Here is a 27,882-nt window from a genome sequence, read left to right as displayed (position 1 = left end):
AAAAATAGAATTTTTACAATTTAAGCCCCTGTATGTGTTCAGTGTTGTGTGTTTTACTTGTTTGCAGTGGTTCTTTGTTCTCCCAAATAATAGCCTTAACTTCAGAGGCATGCAGTTGCTTGGATATATTTGAAATGAACTTGTAGCAGTCTTCTGGATGGGAGGTGGGAGACGACAGAATGAGGAAGAGTTGCACTTAGGTTTCCATTAGAACACTTTCATGGTTTTCCCTCCTCTTTCTATTAAAGCTCAGATGTTCTGAGAAATCTTTGGACTTCATCTCTTATTGGCAGTCATAGTGCACATTGTATTCTTAGTCTGAAAGACTTGCAGTCGTTCAAAATTCATTAATTCACTTTATTTTTAATGGATTAGACAGAATGGTTGATAAGTGGTTCTATGTGGTGTTTATCTTTGACTGTAGCATAATCTTCTTGTGTGCATCTTCTTTTCCTTGTATTCTGTCCTGAACTCCCAACTCTCACCTAGTAAGATTCTTTCACATAGACTATATATTGTTCTTTTTCAATTTTCTGATGTCAGGAGTATGAACAACCACAAAAAACTGTAAAAGATGTGTTTTCTCTTGACTGAAACTTTGTGAAACCTGTGGAAAGTACTTAGTGGGTAAGATAACCCTTTACACTTAAAATAATACATTGCATGAGTGTGTAAACTTGGTTAACACTTGCTTTTCACATATGAAAATGTAGTAGTTGGAGTTTAGTGTTTATTCTTTAGGTGTAATTTCTGCAGAAATAATGGTTGTTAGCTGGTAAGTCATCTGCTTCTCGTGGACGAGAAGTGTGTTCAGGACAAGGTCATGTTGCTAGGTTCACTGTGTTTTTGCAGAGCAAACGTTACTTCAGCAGCTCTTTTAAATATAGTACCTACAAGCTTCATTAAGTTGTTTAGAGAAGTATACTTTGTAACTATAGGTGATACTTACTGTAGGTTTTTTTAATCAAAAGTTAATGGGAGAGTCTCAGTAACTTTGAGTAACTGGCATCCCCTACCACAGGTTGAAGACTTACTCATCTCAGTTTTAACTTCTGAAGGTCGATGGCAGTGCTTTTTAAGAAAGGTTTTTACAAGCTCATGATTTTTATGTTGCAAGAGGTTTTAGTACTTGTTTCATGCAAATAAATTCACTGGTCTTGTGCTTTCCTTATATAGGAAGAAAACTGAATTTCTTCCATATTTATTTTCTCCGCACTCATTCTCAAACTCCTCTGTCTCCCATTAGATCTTTTGATAATTTCTTTAAGGTGACTCAGCCTTAAATAACTTTTAAAAATATAGAGCTGTAAAGGAAGAGTTAAATGTAGTACATTCTACATAACTTTTCCTGACTTTTAAGATTTTTTTTTTTTCCTGCATCCTTATGTACAGTTATCTCCATGTTCAATAGAGGATCAGTTGTATTAAATAGGCAGTCTTCAGAGAATGAATTTGTCTTTTTAGCTTATCTGAGTAATTAAGCATCACTTGAATCTAGGCTTTGGGGTTTAAAAATGGCGTGCTTCAAAATTTAATTTAAAAATTTAAGTAATCATAGATTCAAGTTGATAAACTATTAAGAATAGGTTTTATAACTCTGGAGACTGTTAGTAATATAAGAATTGGCTCAAAATTCCGTTGGCTCTTGAAGGCATTTGTGTAAAGCTCGTTACAATAATCAGAGGAATTGATAAATGACATTGCACGTCTGTTTAGATGTTTTTAAAAAATTGATTTTAAAAAACTTTTTATGTTTTTAAAATTTATTTACTTTTTTTTTCTTCCTCTCCCTTAGTCTCAGACTATGAACTACGTAGGACAACTTGCAGGACAAGTCCTGGTTACTGTGAAGGAGTTGTACAAAGGCATTAATCAGGCAACCCTTTCAGGATGCATTGATGTCATTGTGGTCCGGCAACAGGATGGTACATACCAGTGTTCTCCTTTTCACGTCCGATTTGGGAAGCTTGGTGTATTGCGCTCTAAAGAAAAAGTGGTAAGTTCAGAAAGTGGGCCAAAACAAAGTTTTGAATACCAATGCATTCCCTTTTTTCCCTTCTTCCTTCCTTCCCCAGCCCCCCACAGACCCAGTTAGCAGGCTGCTTTAGTACAGAGCAGTTTCTCATATATGCTGTATATAGTGATACAGCAAAACAGAACTTTCTGTGGTAATCTAAGGACTCTGCAAAAAAATACTGTGAAAGAAAAGCTTTGACAGCTCTTGAGCTATGCAAAAAGAATAATACAAATATAGAGACTTCGCAGTCTTAAAATGTTTACATGGCTATTTATTTATTTATTTGAGTATGCTGGGAAATAAATGCTTAATGCCATTTAACTGATCCCTGATGTTGCAAGCAACTATTTTTGGAATGTCTGAAGGACAAACAGAGCACGTCTTAAGGGCTGGTGACCTGTCATAAATATTACTCCTTGTTAGCTCTGTTCAAGGCTGATATGCAGTAGAAAATGCAGTTATTAATATCCACAAGCAAATAAAAGCTGGGACTGAAGCTTCATTTCTATGTGGGCGTATTTGAAAGAGAACCTGGTACAATTCCGTGTCCAGCCAGTCTGAGATTGTGGAGCTACCTGAGCAGATTGTGCTGCCATCCCCTTTCCATAGGCTTTGGTAATCGTGCCTAGAGAGTGAGTTAGATTGGGTTGTAAATTTGACTGAAAAATGGACCTGTTGTGGGGGGACTTTACATTACTGTCAGTAGGGAGTACTGTGTACGGCACTATTGCCTGTGGGTGTGCTACCAAAGGATGGATTGAGTTAAACAGATCATAAAACGTCAGGATTATATGCTGCTTTTCTAAGAAGTGAAAGAACACTGCAGGAAACTACTCCCATCTTTATATTTTGGGTGTAAAAGGAGAATAAAGTACAACTAAAAGAGCAGTTATGTTAGGGCATTTTTTGTTAATGGTCCATACTGGGAGTTACATGCATTGAAGTTGAAAGTTTATCACAGTAACAGAGGCTAGCAGCAGTTTTCTTGTTTCATTTTTTTTGTTTTGATTTCCCACTTGTTAGTGTTTTTCTTAATGAGCATGCTGATGACAAAAAGTTGATTTTCCTTAACAATTCTGCAACAGATTACATTACAGTTTTTCAGCAAGGTACAAGAGAGGTGGTATAGCTGTACTTTTTCTCATATCTAAGGAAGTGAGATACACTTACAACAGGAGTGATCTGAAACTTGAGCTTGCTAAATGTCTTTAATTACACTTCTGAGAAGCTGAACCAAATTTGAGAGGGTTTCAGCCTCTGGATACCTCTAAAAAGCTGTTAAATAGTAGAAACATCTACTCTTGGTACCTGCTGTACTAGGCTGTCTGCAGTTTTCGGCTTTTGTTTGAGTGGATGGCTGCTGCTTCTTGCTCCATTCATCCTTGGAGTTGCCATTCTGCATTTGAGTGTTCTCTCAATAGTCAATTGAATGTTTTTTGTATTACTACATTGTGTACATGTTTTTCTCTGGCATGTTATGAGGCTAAGATCAGTTGGTAGTCTCAAGATGTATGGGAACACAAAATATGCATATCTATGCTTCAACTCTATACTTAAGATATATACTGAAGTCTCCAGAAACCAGCATGAGGTATAGGTACAAAATTTAGGGATGTTTGTCTGTCTAAATCAGCATAAAGAAAAGGTTGTAATAAAGAAACTCTAAGGTAATTTTTTTTTTAATCATGTTACTGAATTGGAAATTCAAGAAAATATTTTAAGAATAAACTGTGTTTAGTAGTGAAATAAATATGATTTTCAGATCAAAATAATTCAGTTCTTGTGGAGAAAAAGAAAAGCTGTTATCTTAAGGATTTGGGTATAGTCCCCAGGCATGTTTGGTCATCTGTCTATAATTTATCATCTCCTATGATTGGGTTTCCTTGGCTAATGGTTTTATTCTCATAAATGGGCAAACAACGAAGTGGATTAGGATACATAGATACTGTCTGTCTTAGCACTGTGGTGGTGTTTTTTTTTTTTCTTGGCAGTCCATGTGCTAATCTTAAAATAAGTCCTCTTTCCTTTTTGACTGGCCATTTCATATCATGATAGCTACCTATGAGTATGGGTATTCATATCACAATACTAGCTGTACGGCTTGGGATGTAATTTTTTCTTTTGTACTGGCACGAAACTAGAACTTGAGTAGTGTACATATTGGATATCTCATATCAATTACAGTATTTAACTTGGTCTCCTTTTAACATAAGTGTCTAAACTGTATATAACCTGAAATGCCACTGGTGTTTTCTGCAGTAAGGCAAGTCCATTGTGTTTCTATCTGACGTGTATTCAATTATTTTTAATTAGCTAGGCTAAATGCAGATATACAGATACCATTAGATAAGCAGATTTACTGAAAAATAAGGTAATTTTATCTGAATATTGAACATATTTTGTTTAGAAAAATTTGGCATGGAACTTAACTGGATGCCCAAGATTCCACAAAGAGAAGGAAGTAAAATAGTTGTGTCTTGTTTTTGGAAAGACATTTGATTTTTTTCTTTTATTTCATACATGTGGGGAAGGGTAATCTCTCCCTCCGGTGCAATGTAATCTAAGTACCTTTTTATGAGAATAAAAACATTCTTCCTCTGATGAAAGCACTATGGTTGCAGAAGGGTTGTGGTCCGATGTCATATCCACATAAATTCGCAAGCAGGAAAATGTGAAACAATGTTAGGTGAGTTGCAGAAATAATTGTGGCAAATCTCTATCCCTTTGAAACAAAGCCTGCCTCCAGGAGGCTTCCAGTTTGTTATCTTCAACTTTTGGTGTTCAGGACTCGGATTCATACCAGGCCCTAATTCAGGTTGAGCTTTAAACATGAACATGAACAGTCTCAATCATTCTTCCAGGAAATAAAGACTAGATCAATGGTTATTATTTATGCTTCTAGCTGTCCAAATTAGTTGAACAAGATTCAGTCTTCAGATGTTTTTTATTTTTTTCCGGTTTTTCTTTTGGTGTTAGGCTCTCTGCTAGGAGCATGATGTATTTTGCATGTTAACAAAATAAAGACCATTATTATAACAAACTTCATTCAAAAAGCAGAGAGCGGAGAAAGAGACACGATTATACAATGGAACAAAGTTTACTCTCAGAGCTAAGTAGGCCTTGAGGTCAGTGCTTTCCCCTGTGATGAATTATTTACATTAAATTGTCTCTTTCTGCAGATTGATATAGAAATTAATGGCGATGCTGTTGATCTTCATATGAAACTGGGTGACAATGGAGAAGCTTTCTTTGTACAAGAAACTGAGGAGGAAAATGTAAGGGCTTTGTGCTTCATGATCACTAGAATGCAGTATTAACAGAGTAATGTGTTAAAAATGCTTAATATAGTGTTGTCAATATTGTAACTTTTATGAAAGCTAGTTTTTTTGTGACTGAATCTTAACGTCACTTTCATATGCTGCTGCAATGCTTGGTGCTTTGTACAATTCTGCTACCAGTGATGATAATGTAACTAATTCTTTTTTTTTTTTTTTATTAGAGCATTATTTGAAAGATTTGTTGAATTTTTTTTACTTTGTTTTAGTGTATTCATTCTTGTTGACTGCAGTTATACAGATTGCAGTGCCTTACAATAATTTTTGCCTTAAGTTCTTATAGCTGGTGCTACTAACCTCTGTACTAATAAAGGTTGTCTATTTTGGCATATTTTTAATTTGTCTTATAATTTTTATCACCGTTTTTAACAATTTTACCTATGAAATTTTCACCAGTTAACAGTAACTTCTTTGACTTGAGAATTCTTCTTGTATTATAATACAGTAATTAATTTCCCAAGAACCTATTGCAGCTGGAAGCTAATGAGCCTCTGAAAAACAGGAATAATGGTTCATTTTTATTCTGATTTCCTAAGGATATGGGACCTATGTAATCACAATATTTGTCAGTCCTGAGCTTTGGTTTTGATCACTTTTGAATCTGTTGGCATTTTTCAGCAAGACAGAAGGAAAGAAGTTCTAAATACAAAGTTCCAAAAGGTTCAATGAAAACGGTTAGAGGAGAGAGAAAAAAATTTTGTCTTGGTGAAGTAAAGGATGAAGTGTTAACTTCCTGTTGTTATTAGGAATCGGAGTCTTTGAAGGAAATGAGCTTGATCCACTTTTTCGTTTAGGGCGCTACTTGTTTACTGTGAGGGATCGGAGGAAGCTCTCATTTTGAAAGGAGTTAAATATAATTTAAAGTGGAAGGAGAAAATAAGCATCAAGACCCTAAATTATAACTTGGGGTAGGGATTCATAACATTTAAGAGAAAGGAAGGTTGGGTTCTGTTTTAGCATACACCATGATTAAAATCAAAACTGAAAGCAGTTTTTTATAGGTGTAGGCTGTGTCAGCCATTGATGGGAACTGATCAATCTTAAGACTTCCAGAAAGCAAGGGTGATAGCCACTATCTTTGTCCACAGTACAGTGTTTTAAAGGAGCTATTGCACTTGCTTAGTATATTTTAATTTATAATAAGAGTGCCTTATCCGTGTATAATGTGTTCTGGAAAGCTGGTAGTTCATGCTGAAACTATAGATCGAGTTAGCTACAGAGCAGAGAACTGAGTTGTTTTTAGTGCTTTTAGACTTTTTTTTTTTCCTCAGTATTTCTGCTACTGATCAACGTGTCCTTGTGGTCACCTCTTGAAGCTATGCTTAAGGTATAAATGATAAACGTTTCATCAAGTTCTCAGTGGATTCAGAAAGATTCTTTCAAGTGGTCAGTCTTTGCTGTTTTCATATGTTGATATTCAGAAGTAACACCACACGCCTCAATTCACATAAATCAGGACTATTATAATGTAACTTTCAGGCACAATTTTTCAGCCAGTTTTCTTTTAACTTTTTATCTGTGTTTTTAATTTTGTCTTGTTATTCTGGATTATTTATCACTAATTGTGTAGAATATTAACTTTATTTTAGGTGCTATCGTTTGATTTGGAGGTTTTTCCCAATGCAAAAGCCGTGTGTCATTACTGCTGTATAAGGCTGTATTTTGTTCTCCTTTCTCCACTTCTCTCTACTTTACAAACAGTGGAACAAAACTTGGTCTGTAACTGTTAACTCAATGGAAAAATTGAATTTAATATTAAATAATAGCTGTTCAGACTTTGAACACATCAACAGTAGTATCAGTGCTCTGGCTGTTTCTGATCAGTGTAGTTCCTGACTAATCTGCTGCATAAGAGACCTGTAAAATAACAGGCATCCTGTAATTAGTTCTATTATTACCATGAAATTGAGCTCCATAACTTTTTCTCCTCGCTATGCAAATTCCATTCTCTTCTACTTTTGTTCCACCCTGTCTTTGTTCCTTCACAGTGTGTTTCTTTCAGTCTAGGTGTCAAAATCTTTTAAGTTTCTTGTAATGATGTGAAACCCCAGGCAGTCCATTGGTAAAGCTTTTCCTTCATTTGAATTGTTCCTTCAAAGAGCAGTGAGTTGTAATTAATTGAAGGTTGTTTGTTGGTTTTAATGTGAGTAAATTATAGTTGAGTTTTTGTTTTTGAAAGATACTTTACATAAATAGTGTCTGACATGGATGACAAGACTGAATGCACCTTCACCAATTTTGTGGGTAACACTGAACTGGGAAGAGATGTAGACAGGCCAGAAAAAGAGCTACCACATGGAGCCAACTTGACAGACTGGGAGAGTGGACCAAAAAGGTTCACACAAGGTTTAACCAAGATACATGTGAAGTCTTGCATCTGGGTTGAAGAATCCCATACAGCAGTACAGGCTGGGGTCTGACTGGATGAAATGCATCTCTGCTGTGAAGGTCGGCAGTGTGCCCAGGCAGCAATGAAGGCAAGTGTGTCCTAGGCTGCATCAGCAGGAGTACAGCCAGCAGATGGAGGGATGTGGGATTGTCCCACTCAACCTAGTATACATTAGGCCAAACCTGGAACACAGTTCTTGTCTCCCAAGTTCTGGTCTCCTCAGTTCAGGAGAGACATGGAAAATTGGAGGGAGTCCAGTGGAGCGGCACCAGGATGATCAAAGGGTTGGAGATGTTGAAATAGGAAGAAAGGTTGCTGGAATTGGCTGTGTTCAGCCTAAACAAGAGAAGACTCAGGGGGATCTAACAACAGTCTTGCAATACCTACAAGGTAGTTATAGAGCAGATGGAGGCACTCTCTTCACAAGGATGCCCACAAGGGGCAAAAGGGCACAAGGGGGTAATGCCAGCTGGGTATTAAGAAAAATCCTTCACTGTGAGAACAATATAACACAGGAATAGGTTACCTAGAGAAGTGGTAGACTCTCCCTCACTGGAAATATTCAGTCTTTGGCTTGACAAGGCCCTGGATAACCTAACCTGAGGCCCTACTTTCAACAGAAGATTAGACCAGATGATCTCCAAATGTCCCTTCCAACCTACACCTTTCTATGAATGTTCCAAAATAAATAGACAGCAGTGGATTTAATTAGCCTATTTTTACTAACACATTTACTAAGCATGGATAGAACTGGTGTGCTCAAGGGCAGATAATTTCAAAAAAATTCCACTGACTGGGTATTTGTTTTGCTAGCAAAATCAATTATTTATGTCTGAAAGTGTAAAAATACTAATATTAATTTTTCTGGACTTTTTGTAATCCCTCTAGTTAACTTTGTTCCTTCTGGATATTGGCTTCATACTGTTGGGCTATTGTATGGTTTCGTGTCTAAATATAGATGCAAGGATTAATCTGTAGCCGACAACGATCCTGTACGCACAAAACAAAGTAAAAAAAAATAGTCTGTTCTTTATTTTCTATTTTTGCTTAGGAAAAAGTTCCTGCATATTTGGCAACATCTCCAATACCCACTGAAGACCAGTTTTTTAAAGACACTGGCAATCATTTGAAATCAGGTGAAAATGAGAGGACATGTGTAAGCTCAGAAATTCCACACTCTGTGGAAACAGAGACGGTATTCACCCCGGGTTCTGTGAAAAAGAAAAAAAGAAGAAGGAAGAAATACAAACAAGATAGCAGGAAGGAAGATCAGATCTCTTCTACTGGGACGGAAGAGATTTTTGAAATGGAAATAAGCTCAGATGATGAAAAAAGTGTTCAGCCCCTAAGGTAAACTATCAGATACTTGCTGACTGCTTTCACTGTTATCACTGAACATTTAGAAGGTGACTTGTACTTTTCCTCTATGCAAGTAATGCGTAAGTTTCAACAGGCTCTGCGTAGGCTTCTCCTCAAACAAACAAAACTCCAAACCATTATCTTTCACACCTTTATAGAATCCTTCAAGTTTGGCCATTTTGTTATGAACATGAAATCCAATTAAGCCCATTCTGGTAAAGAAGTGTTGTCATGATCTTTTGTCTGTCTGAGAAAAAGTTTCAGTGTAATTTTTCTGATGAGGCGGAGTGGCCTTCTGGTGTGTTTGGTGAACTCTACATAAACTGCAGTGTGGAATGCCTGTAGTACACTACATCTGAATTTGACTTCTCTGTAATTTGAAGTTTACTTTGGTAACTGAAAACTACATAAATGAATGCTCCTTCACATTAGTAAAGAGAATTCTTTATATGTGTGTAGTCATAAAGGAGGAAGAAAAAACAAATCAGTAATTTATTTTGAATTCATAACTATTAGTAAAGGGGAGCTTGCAGTAAAGTGGTAGCACATACTAATAAGCTGAAGAAGCTTATATGAGTAATAGGAAAGATTAATGTAATAGAAGAAAGCTATCAAGCATATAAATGCTTGAAATCCAGGAAAGGCCTACTCATCAGTTTTATGTGGAAGTTTCTTAGGCTGCTTAACAAAAGAAGTGGACTTAGTTTTTAGAAAAAGCTAGATGCTTTATTGGACAGCATTTCTGTTAAATTCAAGATCTGGTCTGGGAATTGGAAGAATGTTTTGGTATAATAGAATAAAGTATAACTGAAAAAACTCTTTCAGTGTGGGTCTTCAAGGGAGTCTCAAATTTAATAAGTAGCAGTCAAAAAGGTTAGTGCAACAGAAAAACATGAATCTAACTGTTATCACACCTATGACCAATAAAACACAACAAAAAAAGTTTGGATTTTAAAGTGTTTTCTAGAATGTCTGTGGCTTTCTTAGTTCACTTGCCTTATTTTTTTCACTGTCATATTTATGTCAATGAATTGTCATTTAGATACTCACTGCTCTGTTTAAGTCTGGGAATTGGCATTTTGTTTGGTTTGAGATTTTTCCTTTTTTCCTTTTTTTCCAGTTTAAGAAAAGCAAGATCTTTGTTCAGTCTTCAGTGTGAGAGTCTTAAGACAACAACAACTTGTCATAGTGAAACCATCAAAAATAAAAATAACCATCAAGTACAGGAAGAAAGAAAATATAACCCATGAATTGTTTATTCTTTATTTAATAAATTATTACAAATGTATGAAGAATTTAGGAATTTCATGCCAATAATGGCTGTTTTCATCCAGTGTTTAGAATTCAAATTGCTATTCTAGCAATTATCTTAATTTCACTAGAGATGAATAAAAAATTGTAGGTTTGACTGAAATGTCAAGTGTTTAGTCATAGCTGAACAGACCATGGTGTTTCCATAAAGGTTACTCCGGTTTTATTTTTTGTACCCTTTAGAATGAAAGATTGAAAAGGCTTTTTATTTATAAACCACATTTTTTTTTACATGTACATATCAACAGAAACAGCAATAGAAATGCATTCTTAGTCAGAGAAGAGTGTTATGATGTGAAAGAAGGAAGATTTTGTGAAAGAATGCTGATTTTTTGTGAATAGCAAGTAAATGCAACTAAAAAAAGACATTGTAGTAATGGAAGCCCAGAGACAGTAGGTTTGTGGCTGTGTTAGTGGAGTTCATATCCATCTGTTAGTGGAGTTCATATACAGTCATTCCAGTTGCTACCAAGGCAGGAAATAAAATGCCTTGCAATAGGCATACACTGTTTTCTTCCCAGCTAAAGATACAGTTGGAAAAAATGTTCATAAACTTTCTTTTCACATCCTTCTGATATCACCTTACATCCCCACAGGTTTGTTTTGTTTGATTTTTTTTCGTTATGAATGTGTGGCTCTTGGGGACAAAAAAGAAATAGAAACTTAACTAACTGTTTTTAGACATAGCTTCAGATTTCAAAGTGAAACGGGGAAAGGAAAAGGGAGGCTGATGTTCCAACAGGAAGGTCAAAAATTCAGCCTCAGGTACCAGTATGTAATGTCTTATCTAGTTCTATTCTTATAAAGTGAACAACAAGCTGTTTCCTGTTCCTTGGGAAAATCCAAGTGTTTATGCAACTTTTTAAAAAATATGTCCTTTGTCTTTTTTAGCTATGATTTAGATATGTTAGTAGTGCTTGACTTACCTAAAATAATACCAGGAGGACTGAGATTACAGTGTGTACGCTCAGAAATATAGGGCATTATTTCTCCAGTGCTATGGGTGTTAAAGAGTTAAAGTAGTTATCTGTCTCTAAAATCTTATCTATTTATTTAGACCATGTATAAAGCAGATAAGGATGAGAAAAAGTGGTAGCACTGTTTATAAATGTTGCAAAATAAATAGCTTAGAATAGACAGTGCAACTTGAAGTTATAAGTTGATGTATACTCTTTTTCCCCTCTTATTTTCAATAATCTTTGACTGCATTTGGATTTTTAACCTTCAAATTTATCCACTCACAGATGAAATTTGATTTTTTTGATGCTTCATATGAACTCATTTGGTTGCAAATTCCCAGTGAATAAAATCTGTTCAGTACCACCCTGTGTGTTATCTTGCCCCTCTCTGAAGTCATAATATTGAGGACCTCTCTGTAATAATTTTTTTAATGTGATTACTTAATTGTTCAATAATACCTTTTTCCTCTTTTGGAGATACTTAGCACTGGAGACAGACAAAGATAGTATGAAATGTCTTTCTATCACAGTTAGCTTGGTTTATGAATACAAAGATGTACAGTCTCTGCAGCTCTCATCTCAAGTCAAGCTGTCATCATCAAGTTTCATAATAATAATGCTTCTGAATAAGAAGTGGAGCCATTAAGACATTTTTAGGGTTCAGTATTTAACATAGTCTAGACTGTCTTCCAAATAAAAGACTTGTGCAAATGAGGCAAATCACTGTAACTGCTTAGGGTCTAATGGGCTGTATTGAGTAAGCGTGTAAATTCTGATTTTTTAATTAGATCTAATTATCTAAAAATCTAACGTATTTTGATAGATAATGTTAAAATCTCTTTGTTCCTCCATCCATAAGATAAATTAGTCTTAGCATTCCAAAAGAAGTCCAGTGCAACTGTGCTGCTAAGGGAAGAAAAATACTTTTTCTTTTTTCTCTCATAGTAGTGGCTTAAAGTAATTTGTATTGCATTTTACACTCAAATTCCGGGTTTATCTTCTTTGTGTTCTATCCACTGTGTAGCCATGATGCCCTTGATCTAACCTCAAAACAAGTTAGTTGTATCCTGAGAATAGCTGTTTATTCAATTAAATTCAGAAAGCTGTAAAAAGGTCTGAAGTACTTGTGATGGAAATATTTAAAAGGGACTTCTGTATAAAATACAATGCATGGCTGCTCAATGGGTCTTACTGTTGGTTGGTTTTGTTGGTGGGGGTTTTTTTGTTTGTTTTTTGTTATAGATATTGAGTAGACTTCCCAGTGCAAAACTAATTCCACTGTTCAGAAAAGTACAGTACTTTTAGCTACTTCTTGTAGTTTATGTCACTTTATAAACTCTTGGATAAATTGTGAGGCTAGTACCTACCCCTGTTTTCTTACTGGTTTTAATTTTTGAAATGTGCAGTCATAAAGTGCATTGTCAAAACTACTTTTTCTATTTAACTTTTTCAGTGTTTCTAAGGTTTACGTAGTAAAGGTTATGTGTAAATCTCTGTTCATCTTTGGGTTTTGATAATACTAACTGGCTGTAGAGAGTGATATCATTAATGCTATTGTGACTTGTTCAATATTCACTTACTATGTGTCAAGAGTAGTAGATTTTTAAACTTGCAATATTTTCAAGTATTAATAATAATTTTTATATAAATTTCAAGTTATAAAAAGGTGTGTTGCAAACAATGAACTCTTTAAGCTATACGCTTCTTTCTTTTGATCATGGATTTTTCATAACATCTAAGTAACTTTTGTAACTGAATTAGTAATGCAGATTTCTTATAGCTGACTTAATGTCCCATCTGTCTCCACAGAGGATCCTCAAATTCATCACCAAAGGGTGAAGAACAAAAAGAATCTTTGATTTATCACTCAAAGGATCATTACCCCTTATCTGATGGAGACTGGTCTCCTCTGGAGAAGTAAGTCACTCTGTAATGTCATCATATGTGTAATGATGAATAATTATAAAAAAATTAATATGCCTTTTCATTCATTTTTTCCCCTCTGATCTGTAAAACTATCAAACATGCCTAGCTTGTGATATCAGATGCAGCATTTGATATTTACTTGGAACTTTGAGAACTTTCTACTGTATGTATTAAACAAAATTTGTGTCTTGTTTGTCTTTTTTTTTTTTTCCTCTCAAGTTAAAAAAAATATTTCTTATTAAAATTCATTATTAAAGAAAGAAAATATAGTTAATAAGTTAATAAGATTTTCTTAGGTTGAGAAGGGTATGGAAAATGAATATTTCCTATGATTCACCCTAGCATAAGCAGCACTTGATATGTCATAAGGCAGAAGTGTTGAGTATGTAAGTTAGAATTTGCCAGGTGAAATAATGCAAATTACTCAAGGTAAAGCTAGGTCCTCAACTGGACTCATATTCCACTTCAGAACAGAGAATTTGCTAGTTACTGGAATACTAACCCAGAGATACCAGAAACAGTATCAGCATAATACACCTTGCCAGTCAGTTTTCGGTTACAGTGTCTAGGGCACTTCTGTTTATACATTCAAGCTCTTCAGATTCTGATGTTCATGCTATTATATTCCTCTTGCATTCAGTTTCTAGATTTTTCAAGGCTCACCCTCTGGATTTCATGACTCTAACATTAATCTCTATTTGCATAAGAAAGCATTCTGTCCATATGTGGTAGTACTTGACGTAAATTTCATACTTTTCCTGAACACTGGGCATAGGGAAGGACATATATATAGCACGTAGCATGCTGAGCAGTATCTTGATTCATTTTAACTCTTTGGTGAGTGTCTAGTTTTACTGCTTTTCAGTTTGACTGAGGACTCTACCTCATAGCAGATACATTCACAGTGTCAGTGAGGATTACTGGTCAGCCTTGTGTGATATCCATTGTTGCATGTTAGCTGCTCAGTGCACAGGTGCCTGTTCTTCTCTATCAATAGATGGTAGTGCAGAATAGAAGAGAGAGCTTCAGAAAATACTTTTTGAAGTGCATATAATCTCTCTGCTTTGGGTGTTTCCAGGGCTGTGGCCTCAATAGAGTCTGAATGTACCACACCATGCTTGGTGCCTGCTAATTCCCCCAGCGCGTAGCTTGTTAATGAACAGAAGCAGTTGGACAGGAAATCCCATTATTGTTCCTTTTTATATTTTGGGCTGACAACCACATCCTCAATTGTACTTGATGAGATGTAGTCTTCAAATGTTCCCCAAAGGTTTGTGGTTTGTGACTGAAAAGCAGTCACAGTGTTTGACCCTGAGGATTGACATGGTGTTGTATGGATTATATCACCTACATAATTACAGCATAGAGGCTGATATTCCTTTTCAGTTTATAAAACTCTAACATAGACTAGCAGGCTATATCTGGGAGATATGATTCATGCCTCTCTTCTTGTTCACATATTTAGGGGATAGTCTGCTCTAACCCCTTGTTTGTGCATCATGTGAGATACCTAGGCTCTTTATAGTTTGGGGGTTTTTTTAACAAGAAGCTATCCAGTACACATTGCAGTGTAACAGAGAAATTGGCAATTTTCCTTTCCCTCTTTGTGGGGCGGGGGGAGTTGGGTGGGGGATTCTCTCTCGCATGAGCCATCTAGGAGAAGAGAAATTCTCCATCTAGGAGAAGAGAAAAGGTTTTAATAACCTCCCTTTTGGACACCTGGAAAAGCTAAGTGTCTTTTAGTTGAGGTTGGTTGTCTTGCTCTTCAGAACCCTTGCAGGGAGCTAAGGGAAGATAATAGCTTAAGTCTTCTCAGTGAGGACACTTCTGTTTGTCGTACTCACTAGAATAAAACCAGAAAGCATAACCATTAACTATTTGATACCTGATACCATCAATGTTCTTCCTGTTTTAACAAGCAATGTTAGCATGACTAGATCACTATTACAAGCATGGGCCTTTTGACTAAAGACTTCTCCCTGATAATGATAACGGAAAACTTATACTTCGGGGGAATTGGAACAGGCTTAGGTTCTCAAAGCCCTGAAGTATTCAGTCTTTTGCAAGTACTGATGAATATCAAGAATTAGGCTTAGAAACAGGTTAATATGTCTGCATGGCTTCTAGTTGACTTGTGATATAGGCAGAACAAATTATTTGGCATGTAGGGAAAATGAGTTCATTTTCCTCCTGAAAACAAATATGTACTTGTATTTTCATCAATGTGTTACTTCACATTTTCTGTACTGTTAGAAGGGCTTATTTAATTTCTGTAGGAAATTGTTAAAGGAGAACTGAGGGGGGAAATCTCTAAATGGTTTCCTTTTTGTATCTCTGGATGAAGGGACCTCAAAAGATTATGTGGTCCAACCTTTCGTGGAAAAGGGAGACTAGATGAGATTAATCTAGCGCCCTGTCCAGCCTCAAATTGAAAACCTCTTGTGATGGGGACCACATCCCTGGGAAGGTTGTTCCAGTAAATGATTATTCTCACTGTTAAACATTTCTTTCTTATATCAAGATGAAACCTCTCCTGGTGCAACAAGTTCGAAGTCCTGCACCTGGGACAACATAACCAAAGAGCACCGTACAGGCTCAGAACTGTGTGGCTGGGGCGCAGCCTTGCTGAAAGGGACCTGGGGGTCCTGGTGGACAACAAGCTGAACATGAGTCAGCAGTGTGCCACTGCAGCAACAAAGGCAAATTGGATCTTGGGCTGCATCTGCAGGGGCGTTACTAGCAGAGATAGAGATGTAATCATCCTACTCTACTCAGCGCTGGTCAGGCTGCGCCTGGAGTGCTGTGTCCAGTTCTGGTCCCTACAATTCAAATTCAAATATTGAGGTTTATATATATATTAAAAAAACCCACCAAAATACTCTATCAATGTCAGTGTCAAAAGAGCAGCATTTCTATAATATGCAATATAATTGCCCTGTTCAAGAAAGGATAGACTTGGACCTGTCCCAAAACTAAATGCTACTTCAAAACAACCTCTTGTGTTTCCTTTCCTCCCTAGATCATAAGAGCAAAATGATTTTGAAATCACACCTTTCTAGCATTTTGTAGAGTGAGTTCTTCTGACTTAAAAGTAGTCTTGGCTAAAGTAAATTCCAGAGGTCTGTTTCTGATTTATGGATAATAACCACTGTAGGAAAAATAGGATGGAACTTTTAAAGGTCATGTAGTCCAAATACATCTGAAGGAAGTTTCAAGTAATCTCCCTTCCCTCTCCTAAGTTATCTTGTTAATGTTGTTTTCCCCTCATCAGGAATTGGTGTCGTTTCGTGCATTTGTGAGTTAGGTTTGCAGGACTTTTATTACTCAAGTCTTGGCAAAGCAAGCTTAAATGCTATATTTTTACAGAGGAAAGGAACTTAAATCTAATATCTATACTACTTTTAGATAAACTTTTTTTGTTTTATTCTGTTTTGTTCGAAAAATGGAACATGGGCTGAGGGGAGAGCTTAAACCTACACTGCAGATATAGTGGAGGAATCAGTTTAGGGTGATCGCTACGTAAGTCCTTTAATATGATTTTGGTTTTAACCTAATTTCTCACTGTCTGAAAACCCTGCTGGGCTTCTTGCCATGTTGCCGAATAATTGAAGCTCTGTTAAGCTGTAGAAAACTCTACCAACAGTAGCTGCACAACAAATGCATTTTAAATACTGTAGCTTACTTTCTTTTTCTTTTTTTTCTTTTTTTTTTTTCCTTATTGGTTTTCTAGCCCTTTCTCTGAGCCAGTCTGCCCTAAAAGTGATTCAGAACTGGAAGTTAAACCTGCTGAGAGCTTGCTCAGATCTGAATCTCACATGGAATGGACATGGGGAGGATTCCCAGAATCAACCAAGGTAAATTTATTTATTGTCTCTAACTTTGTGAACTGAGTTTTAGCATATCTAAAATTCTGTCCTAAGAGAGGATTGGAATCTGCTGTTCTTCAGAATAATTCATCTGAAATAGGAAAGTAGCACCCCCTTGTGGCTGGCAGATAGTCGAATTTGTTGAGTTCAAAAGCTGGTCAGCAAAGTAGTTCCAGAAAACCTAGCAGTAAAAATCTGAAATTCCTGATTTTTTAGTTAGAAAATGAAGCAAGCAACTTTAGAAATTAATTTCCTTTATTTTAGGCTAAGTTCTAGTTCATTCCAGAGGAATTGTAACCTTGATAGAGTAAATTTGATATCTAACATGACAGATGGTGACAGAAGCCCTGGTATGTTCACATTTATGCTTCTTTCTTGCCATGGTTTGGTCAAGTCAGCACTTCCTCTATGCCAGTTTCTTTACTGAACTTCTAAATAAGCTAGTATGAAGCTTCTGTTGCAAGGAACTTTGCTAATACAGTGGGACATGTTTTACATTGCTAAAATACATGTTTAAATTCTCACACAGTTTACTTGTGACCAGGACTTGTACCATGAGTACAAGTTTAATGTTTAGACCAGAATAAAACAAACATGTGAAGTGAAAGGATTGACTTAGAGTTTTGTTTTTCAGATAAGCAAGAAAGAGAAACTGGAACATCCCAGAACAGCTACCATTACTCCATCAGAAAAGACTCATTTTAGGGTCATCCTCAGCTCTGATGAAGTTGAAGATGATGATGATGTGAAAGATTCTGTCTGTACAGTACTGAAACCTGAGCCAAGAACTCATCCTCTGCTTAAGCAGATGGATGTTAAAGATTCTCTTGCTTCTGCAATCATAGAACCACAAGATCCATTGCCATTAGATGCTGATCATCATTCCAGACTGTTGGTGGACCCTTTACCAGAAACAAAGCCAACAGCAAAAACTGACTCTCCTTCAAAAAAGAAAGGTATATAATAAAGCTGTTGATTCTTTTCTTAAGTGTGATCTACCAAATTTGAGGCCATAGTGGAAAAAAGTATAAATGTGCCTTTTCAGTTTTTGCTATTTAAAGTCTTATCTGACTAAAACTATAATTAAACTCTTGGATTTATAAATGCTACAAGTAAGTCTGAATCTTCCACAATTATGTTTGTATTTAATGTGTCTGTATAGCTTCATTTTAGTAATCTTAATTGTTAAAATTAACAGGGGTGCACAAGCGAAGTCATCATCAGGGGCCTGACGATATTTACTTGGAGGACCTAAAGGCTTTGGAACCTGAAGTTGCAGCACTCTACTTTCCCAAAAGGTAATTTTGAATTAAGGTTCTATGGATCTAGGGTTATATTGCAGTTGCACTATGTGAGTTGTTACATGTACGATTTAGGTGTTTAAATACCAGTTCTGATAAAAAGAATTGGAATTCAGGTTTCTAGGCTTTTGTGGAGTAATCAGTACTGATCTCATTGTGAAAATCTGTTTCTGATTTGACAAGAAAGACATTGAAGGAGGTCATTACTGAGAGTTTTCATCTTTGTGGAACCTGTATGTTCTGCAAATATAGAGGGGGGGTAAGTTTAAATGGCACACTCCTTTTGCACTAGTACTCTATTTTGCCATATTGCCAGCTCTAGATAAGCGCACATCAGTGTATTTTTTGCATGTCCTGTACATCCCTTCCAACTTTTTTTTTTAAATATCAAAAAAGACCAACAAAAAAAATCCCACAAGATCTTCATGCAAGGCAGCTCAGTCTCAAAATTCACTCCTGTTTGTTGTGGGTTTGTTTTTTTTAATGAAATCAAAGCATTTTATACTCCTAAAATACTCTCCAAAAGAATACCTGTTTAGGAAGACCTTTGTAAAAATACAGCTTAATGAGGAAGAAGAGTCTATTGGTTTATGTTGAAACTAAAATTGTAAACTTTTCAGTACTTACTGATTACATTACTTGGGATCAAACTAATAACTAATAACCTTAGATGACAATGTGATATTTTTTATTTAAAAGGCCACCTTTCTTTTCTATTGTATTTTCTCCAAACACACAGTGTTCTAAAAACATCAAGCAATGTCCTTTTTCCTTTTATTCTTATTCTACAGCTTTCTGGTAAAGATTGAGGAGCATAGTATTGTTCTGCAAAAATAGAACGTAGAGGATCTTTTCCTCCTTTAAATGCAATTTTGTTGCAGGCAAGAGAAATGCAATTATTTCCCAATTTAGCTGAATGTTAGGAGAACTGGAAACTGTCAATCTGCCAGTATTATGAAGGGTTGAGGAGGTGTGTTTGTGCCTGGTTTTTGTTCGGTTGGTTTTAAATTCATGTTGTAAAGTGATGTCGTACTTAAAAGAAATGCAACAGCAAGATTTTTTTTTTTTGAGTAATCATATAGTGTGTTCTGTAACCTAAAATCTATACATTTTTTTTTTGCAAGTGAAATACTTATGGAAAATGTGGACTTCTTTTCTTTAGTGATTCTGATCCAGGCTTCAGGCAGTGGACGGAGTCAGATACCCTTTCTGGTTCCCAGTCACCCCAATCAGTGGGAAGTGCTGCTGCTGATAGTGGTACAGAGTGCATGTCTGATTCTGCTATGGACTTGCCTGATGTTACACTTTCGCTTTGTGGAGGTCTCAATGAAAATGGAGAGATTTCTAAAGGTATGTGAAAGACTAAAATATATACAGTAATAAAGCTCAGGCAGCTAAACAAATGAAGTGGCTTGAATGCTCCAATTTCCACTTTGCAAAGCTTTGGCTTATTTTTATGCTTATGGTGAGAAAAGGGAATGGGTAATCTTTCATTTTCAGAAATTCTCAAGCATTTGCCAAGCAGAGATAGCAGAATTTAACCTCAAATTAATCCAGAGCACTTGATGTCTCAGAGAAGCTTTCTTTCTCCTTTTTTGCACTACATATTGCATATCTGACCAACCACTCTTGTTTCTGTCTGCAATTACTTGCTTAGTCCTATATCAGTCTTCACAATTCATATTCTTTCCCGTTGCCTGATAATTTTTCTTCTTTTTTTTTTTAAGCTATTAAACAAAACTTTGACTATTGTGTTTGACTATTTTTTCTCCTGCTCTACTTTTCCTTAGATGTTTGTTAACCTTTAGATTTTTACCAGCTGATTCTTCTCTCTTAACGCTCTGGTTAATTTTAATATTGAAGTTGTATGCATTTTTGAGAGAGCTTCTAGGAGCACATAATCTTCATGAACATGTACTGCAATGTTTTTAGTATTACTTTTTTAATGGTCATCCAGTCTCTAATGCATCAAGTGAAATTTAAATGCTTATTAATAAAGGCTCAAAACAGCTCTCTTGGTAACATGGAAGTAATATTGGATTTGATTTGAAAAAAATTATGTCTTCCTTGCAGGGGTCTTACACTAAATCATGAATTTCTGCAAACTTGTATAATCACTAGTCATGAAAATGCTATTAGTAGTCAGTCACTTCCCCCTTTTAGTGTCATATGTAGGCCCCTTACCTGCCATAATAATTTTTAAAGAAAACTTGCTTAGACCAGCATGGCGCTCTTTTTCCAGCCTGCGAACTGAATTAGTTCCTACCTCCTCCTTATCCTCCCTCTTCTAATTTCTAAATTCTTATTACTGTGACTGTTGAAGTGGTACAAGACTTTCCCTGTTACTGAGGAGGCAGTCACAAGACTTGACAGGTAGGCCGTATTAGCATATCTTGAGTGATGTTGCAAGATCAGCAAAGACTCTGAAATGACAGAAAGCATTTTCCTAGATACAAACTAATCAGACATCTTGGGATTTTATATTATTATTTTTAATTAAAATCTGCTTCTATTGCAGAAAAATTCATGGAACATATTATTACTTATCATGAATTTGCTGAAAACCCTGGACTCATAGACAATCCTAATTTGGTAATAAGGATTTATAACAGGTAAACTCTCTATATCATGTAATTAGGTCATAGAAGATCTCATTTAAAATCTACCCTTTAAAGTGAGTGCATTTCTCAGCTTCCATAGCAGTTTGTGTTTTTGATGGATCTGTTTCTCAGTCTCAAAGAGAACGATTTTGAACTGAAGATTTGTATTAAATCTAGCTTGAACTGAAGTGAGATTTTTTTCAGCAATTACCACTGATGTTGAATTGTGTATATTAAAATAACTCTGCTTGCAGAAAACTTTAATATTAGTTGTTGGCAGCAAATATATATTTTCATCAACAAAAGGGCAGTTTGCACACTGATATTTATTGACCTCTAGTCAGGTTTTGTAATATCTTATCAATAACATGTTTTAAAACAGGTATTATAACTGGGCGTTGGCTGCTCCAATGATTCTGAGTTTGCAGGTGTTTCAGAAGAGTTTGCCCAAGGTAAATAGATACATGTATACTTTTTTTTAAAGATTTTGTATGTAGTAACATGTTATCTCTTTATTTAGTTTTTCCATACAAATTAAAAACATGTCTAATTTTTCAGGCTACTGTTGAGTCTTGGGTCAAAGAAAAGATGCCAAAGAAGTCTGGAAGGTGGTGGTTCTGGCGCAAGAGAGAAAGCATGACTAAACAGGTAACTGAGACCTATTTTGACCCCTCCCCCCTTACTTGTTAAAAAGTGAAAAAATTGTAATTTGTCAGAAGTGCCTCAGAACACTGCTCATGTAGCTCTGTGTCACTGATTGCCAGCTGAGAGTTACTCAGTGTTGCAGTAGCTGTAGCTGCTTCTGTATATTTAGTCTTAAATATCACATCTTTATTTGTTGTTACTAGTTGCTTCAACAAAATTTATTGTATTCATCTGTTGCACAATATTCTTTAAATTTTTTCTTCTAAGCCATAAGCAGTTGTCAGAGCTACTCTTCAGTCACTGCAGTATGTTTTAGGAATGTACACACAAATAAGTAAGTAGGTCCTGTGCTGCATAATAGATGTTATGCTGAGACACCCCATTTTAGACTAAAATAAGCTTTCTAGACCTTGAGTATGTGCCTTAAATTATTTTCCAAAAAAAAGTTAATTTTATAAGCTTAGAGGTTGACAGCTCCTTTAATGCTAAACTCATCATGTTAGACTAGTAGTTCTGAACTTCTGGCATGCAGAGTTTTGTTTCCTAAAATAATAAAAAGCTTTCATGGATCATTTATTAATAAGCATCCTTTTGTTAAATAATTTACAGCGATTCTGAGACTTAATATAGTTTATGTACTATATTGATAGCTATTTGCTTAAGTGTGAACTATGAATTCACTTGGATCAGTTTAAAATGCTTAAAATGTCAGTATGTTTTTTATTATCATGTTGCTTTAGATACCAGAAGCAAAAGAGGGGAAAACCGAGACGCAAAGAGCAAATGAACTGCCAGCAACTATAAAAGAGCAAGTTAATAGTAGGTGTGTTCCTGTCTGAAGACTATTTTGTGGACTGAATAGTATCTTTTTTCTTTTTTATTTTTCTTTTTTTTTCTTTTTTTTTCTTTTTTGAATGAAGAATTCAGTAGGAATTTACTGTGGGAAGAAACATTTTCCTCTAAGCTACTGAAGAGAAACCAGATGTGTTTGGCAAACAATTCAGCAAAATAATGTGACAGCAAACATTGTAGGAACTACAAACACACTACAATTATTTCCTAAATCCTATTGTGTTTACTTCTTAAATCGTAACATAACTGACAGAACAACAAAGACATATATGGTAACCTTTATCAATGGGCCACTACTCTGTAAATATAGTGGTATTGTTTCTGAGATATTTTTTGCCTTTTTTTTGTTTTGGTAAAAGCCTAATATTGTATTAAAAATTTAAACCATATGCAATTTTTTGTAACATTAAATAATTGAAACAATAAAATAACATTAATTACAGTGCACAAGTTGCCCAGGATTGTGGTTGAAAACTAGCAATATTTAGCACAAAACTGTCCCAGTCTAGATAATTTATTATGCATATTCATATTCTCCCATGATTTTACAAAGATACCTGTAAATGTTGTTGGTGTCTTAAAGATTTAAGAAACTAAATATGTCGTGATTGAATACTTCAGAGAAATTAACTGCTGCTTTTAATCTTGAAATCTGTAATCAGCAGAGAAATAAGTCTGTGAATAACCTTAAAAGGTGAGCTACTCCACTGACTTATCACTCACAGTTTAAATTATATAGTAGCTGTGGCAGCTTTTTTAAAAAACAAAACCTGTTACTCATTCAGTATCCCTTTTCATCTGCAGTTTACCTAACTCATCAACAACAGTATTAGTGATCACTTGACACTGTGTCTTTACTAAACTCATCACGCGTGGAGCCAGCTAGTGATAGTAATATTTAGAGCTCCACCAATACTAGCATGATTACAAGTCTTATTTGCTTATTGGCATATACTAGCTTTATCTGGTTATTCACTAGACCATGGACTTTATTAATCTGTGCTATCAGGCTAGTAGCAAATCCTCAACATAAGCAGAAATTACTCTTGCCTTAGACTCTTACACCGGTAAAGAAGGATTTTCTGTAGCTTACATTTATTCTGGTTGATGTCATGTTAGACCTCCAGAAGATGATTCTTCTAGTGATGAAGCATCACAGGAGTTGAAGGAATCCCTGAAAATAGATTCTGCCCCAGTAGAGCATCCAACCCATGGCAACACTACATCTTATAAGAAGTCACTTAGACTGTCTTCGGACCAAATAGTGAGTGGCATGCCTTTCTTGTACATAGGATGCTTCATAATTCCACTCTGATTCTAAAAGTTGGACTTTTTCTGCTTTTTAGAAATGACATATAAGTACATTTCACAAAGTAAAAAATGATCTTCAGGTTACTTTTCTAGCAGTAGAAAAAAGGAATGGGGAAATTTAAAATTTAAAAAGGAATTTAAAGTATTTTCCAGTGCTAGTGTGGGCAGCTGCAGGGAATTTTTGATTTTTTTTTTTCCTGTTGTGTGTTTTAAGAATCTGCGTTTGAATTAAAAACCCAATAACTTCTTACAAAGTTCTATAATTAAACTTCTATATTAAGATGTTGCCAAAAAAGTGACATTGTTGGCTTCTGCAGTTTGGATATCCTGGGATCTTAACAGTCTAATAATGTACATTTAAATTGGTATGCAGTTTATTCATTGCAATGTAACTTACAAGTTAGTTCTGCTACTGTCTAAATATATGATCTTCATCAGAGAAGAATTTTGAGGAAAGCATCCACTAAGTAGAAAATACTATTACATACTATAGCAAACTGGGAGTTCCATTTGATAGTACTGTAAGTGTACCGTGTAAATAGCAAGAATTAAAGTACCAGAGAGTCAAGTATCTTTCATTACTACTGCAGTCAGTGCTGCTGCAAGCAGATGTAGGAGCTATGGGCAAATACATATACCCAGACTACAAAACAGACTTACCAGCAAAACTGTGCCAGTGTTAAACCATGGTTCACTTCTTGATGAGGTAATCAAAGTAGATGAGGAAGAATATACAAGCCATTTTCTGTAGCTCATTTATGATTCTAAAAATTTTATAGTGAGGACAACTTATATTTTAAATTATTTTGATTTATTCTAAAGGCAAAGTTGAAGCTTAGAGATGGCCCTAATGATGTTGTATTTAGTATTACAACCCAGTATCAAGGCACTTGCCGTTGTGCGGGAACAATATATCTCTGGAACTGGAATGATAAAATCATCATATCAGACATTGATGGAACAATAACCAAGTAAGTATAACTTTTTTTTTGTTTTCTTTGATATTTTTACCTTGCTTTATTGATCCTGTCCTGCTTTTCAAAATAAGATAAAGAAACTTGATTTAAGAAGACTATTAAAGGATGTTCATTAACAGTCATGAAAAACACTTGTTGCTTTGATTTCAATTTGTACTTGCATTTACAGCATACTAGAAAATGTCTTTTAAAGGAATAATGCAAGGGTGATAATGTTTACCATATGACTATTGCCCTTTCAGTTAGACTTCTCCAGGTTTAGCAGCCATAGTTTAATTTGGAAACTGACTTATGCTGTATGGCCCCACTAATTGCTCTGTCTGGAGTAGTTACTAATTCTCTTTTGAAATGGTTAGGACCTTCTGCAGAGCTATTTCTGCAAATACTCATTATAAATTGTGTATTCATTAGTGGTTGTCTTTAACAAAACTCATATACTTAGTATCAGCTATCTCTGATTTTACTTTTAGGTCTGATGCTTTAGGACAGATCCTCCCCCAGCTTGGCAAGGACTGGACTCACCAGGGCATTGCAAAACTCTATCATTCCATAAATGAGTGAGTATGTAATCTATGAAGCAATTAGGGTTTTCTGGAATTTGGGAATTAATGGGCAGGTAATTGGATTGTTGTTAATAATTATGCAATCTGTTACAACTTGTTGGTCTAAATGTTGGGAAGTGAGCTACTTCTGTCATTCACAAACAAAACTAAGTTTTTTCCCCAGATGTATACTTTTACAGGAATGGAAGCCACCACTTTTACTAGTTCCCTTCTCAAATGTTTGATTTTGCATTTTAGTTCTTAAAAACTGTGTGTAATATTGTCGTGACTACAAAAGAGACCCATAATAGCAATAATTTCTCAAACAGTCATCCATATGTCTGTTTCGACCAAGTAAGGTTGATCACAAAGCCTGTTACAAACATGGTACAGTGTAAGTTCAAACCTAAATAGTGTCCTTCCAATGCATAAATATTTTGTGTTTCAATGTGTTTGCTACCAAACTCAAGTGAATGCTCTCTAGGATAGATTTCATGTTCTGAAACAAGCCAAATTAACAACTTGCTACTGCCAAAGTTTTCTGTCACTTTGTTGTGCTTCTGATATAAGCCAGTGCAGTTCTGTAAAACAGTAGAAAAGTAATTCAGCAAAACGATAACTTCCCGTTCCCCTCTGTGGGTTAGTCAACTGCACATGCTCACCTTGTGATCTGCAAGAACCTGCAGAGGCAGCCCATGTGACTACAGGAGGGGAGGAAGGAGAGGAAAGATTACTTCCCCCTTGCAGCAGTGATGAGGTGTTAGCTTAGTTCAAAAGTGTTGTGAACCATACCCTTATAAATGTACTGTTCATCTAAGAGGTGTATAGTCTTATAATATTTATGTCCAGTAACTTAGGGTGGAATAAACCTACATTTTTCCTCCCCTTTCAGATTTGGTCCTTTGTTTAGCAAACTATTTTTCAAAAATATAGTGATGCCAGAAATAATACTTGCAACTGAGGATCAAAAGATGATCAACAGTTAAATACTTCATGATCCACTTAAAATAATCAGCTTTTATCTTTGTTTTTAAGTTTAGTAGTCTTTCTTCCCCAAAAATATTTGGGGTCTTAGAATCTTTTGTTGACCTTTGTTCTGTTACGTAGAGCTAAATTTCATCTCTGGCCCCTTGCAGTCCATGGGAGATACAAAACAAAGTTTAAGTTATTCAGTGCATAATAGAAGAGTAGTTTTGGAATTATTTGCCGATTGAATCAGGTCTTTGAAAATACACATAAACACTCAAGCCTTTTGTGCATGCAGTAACTGTACAAATCTGTATAACAGATGAACATACAAAGTCTGCAGGAAAAATTCAGGGGCTTGATGAATGCCTCTTATTATCAGTCCTTCACTCTGTGCTGCAAATTCTGTCAACAACCTGAAAAAATCCAACAACCAAGAGAGGAGATCTGGCATCCAATATTATGTGATTCAGATAATTTAAATAATTGCTATCATCCTACAGCTGGGCTGAAAGAAGTTGGATAAAACCAATGTGGCACTTATTAAAACACAGTCTAGTCCATCTAATTGTGTAATCTGAGTATTACCATCCCTGTTCTTTTTGCGCTTCCTGTTTCTCAGTTTTGATTGAGTCATGTATTTAAACTATTATATGCCTTGCAGATTTTTTAACAGTGGAACAGTCTTCCTTGCATGCAGAGCACTCCAACAAGTCAATACCTAAACTGGTGCCTCTGGACATTGCTATAACCATATACTTATGTTTGCAAAGAAACTCTTCAGCAGGAATATGAACTAAGTTGATAATTCTTTTCCAGAAATGGCTACAAGTTTCTGTACTGTTCCGCCCGTGCCATTGGGATGGCAGATATGACCAGAGGATACCTACACTGGGTGAATGACAAAGGAACGATTCTCCCCAGGGGCCCTCTCATGTTGTCCCCCAGCAGTTTGTTTTCTGCCTTTCATAGGTAAGCATGTGGGATTTCATACATCCATTCCCTCCCCATCTCAGAGAAAATAACAGATTAAAAAGATTTGGCATGCTGACCATTACAGCTGTAACCAAACGTTCCACTCTATGCTAGATTTGCTACTGAGACGATGTCTGTCTAGTGATCATTTATAAGCTATTTGTTTTGTCTGAATTTCACTTGTAGTATACTTCTGTTTCTGTGGGCATGTTAGAAGTGGCTGCAAACCACAAAATATCAGTCGTAGAGCAGCTCATTTTCCCTTTTCTTCATTCCTCTAGGCCATGACTGATTACTATTAGGTTCTGGTTATATCAGTACAATTTTGTCTTTTCAAGTATAGCTGCAGGGATTGTAGTGCAGTGCTGCTACGCAAGATAGAGGGGAAATAAAAAAAAGCTGGGGAATATAGACTGTCATACTAAATAATCTCACGATATTGGGAGTGCTCCATATATGACTACTTAAAAAGCAATAAGGAGCTTAGCTATGGTTCAACTCAGTTGATCTTTTGAACCAGCTATAGTCTGCCTGTTCTTGATGGGAAGAGC

At 35.7% G+C, this 27,882-nt stretch overlaps 1 protein-coding gene across 3 annotated transcripts in view; it reads left to right on the top strand.

Moving 5' to 3' along the window:
• Nucleotides 1-27,882, top strand: part of LPIN2 (lipin 2) — a 47,280-nt gene that overhangs the window by 13,212 nt on the left and 6,186 nt on the right. For all 3 annotated transcript variants that reach the window (XM_072852686.1, XM_072852685.1, XM_072852687.1), the window contains exons 2-17: nt 1,796-1,996; nt 5,197-5,292; nt 8,793-9,091; nt 13,180-13,287; nt 17,027-17,150; nt 17,797-18,118; nt 18,361-18,460; nt 19,626-19,813; nt 20,982-21,075; nt 21,446-21,515; nt 21,622-21,711; nt 22,449-22,531; nt 23,680-23,824; nt 24,694-24,842; nt 25,319-25,405; nt 27,176-27,328. In XM_072852686.1, the coding sequence (XP_072708787.1) occupies nt 1,805-1,996; nt 5,197-5,292; nt 8,793-9,091; nt 13,180-13,287; nt 17,027-17,150; nt 17,797-18,118; nt 18,361-18,460; nt 19,626-19,813; nt 20,982-21,075; nt 21,446-21,515; nt 21,622-21,711; nt 22,449-22,531; nt 23,680-23,824; nt 24,694-24,842; nt 25,319-25,405; nt 27,176-27,328 (2,300 nt within the window). In that variant the 5' untranslated portion in view covers nt 1,796-1,804. The remainder of the gene's footprint in view (nt 1-1,795; nt 1,997-5,196; nt 5,293-8,792; nt 9,092-13,179; nt 13,288-17,026; nt 17,151-17,796; nt 18,119-18,360; nt 18,461-19,625; nt 19,814-20,981; nt 21,076-21,445; nt 21,516-21,621; nt 21,712-22,448; nt 22,532-23,679; nt 23,825-24,693; nt 24,843-25,318; nt 25,406-27,175; nt 27,329-27,882) is intronic.

This window comes from Ciconia boyciana, chromosome 2, assembly GCF_034638445.1.
Source record: "Ciconia boyciana chromosome 2, ASM3463844v1, whole genome shotgun sequence".
Taxonomy (NCBI): Eukaryota; Metazoa; Chordata; class Aves; order Ciconiiformes; family Ciconiidae; genus Ciconia; species Ciconia boyciana.
The sequence above is the reverse complement of the archived record's forward strand: the minus strand, read 5'-3'. Positions and strand labels throughout refer to the sequence as shown.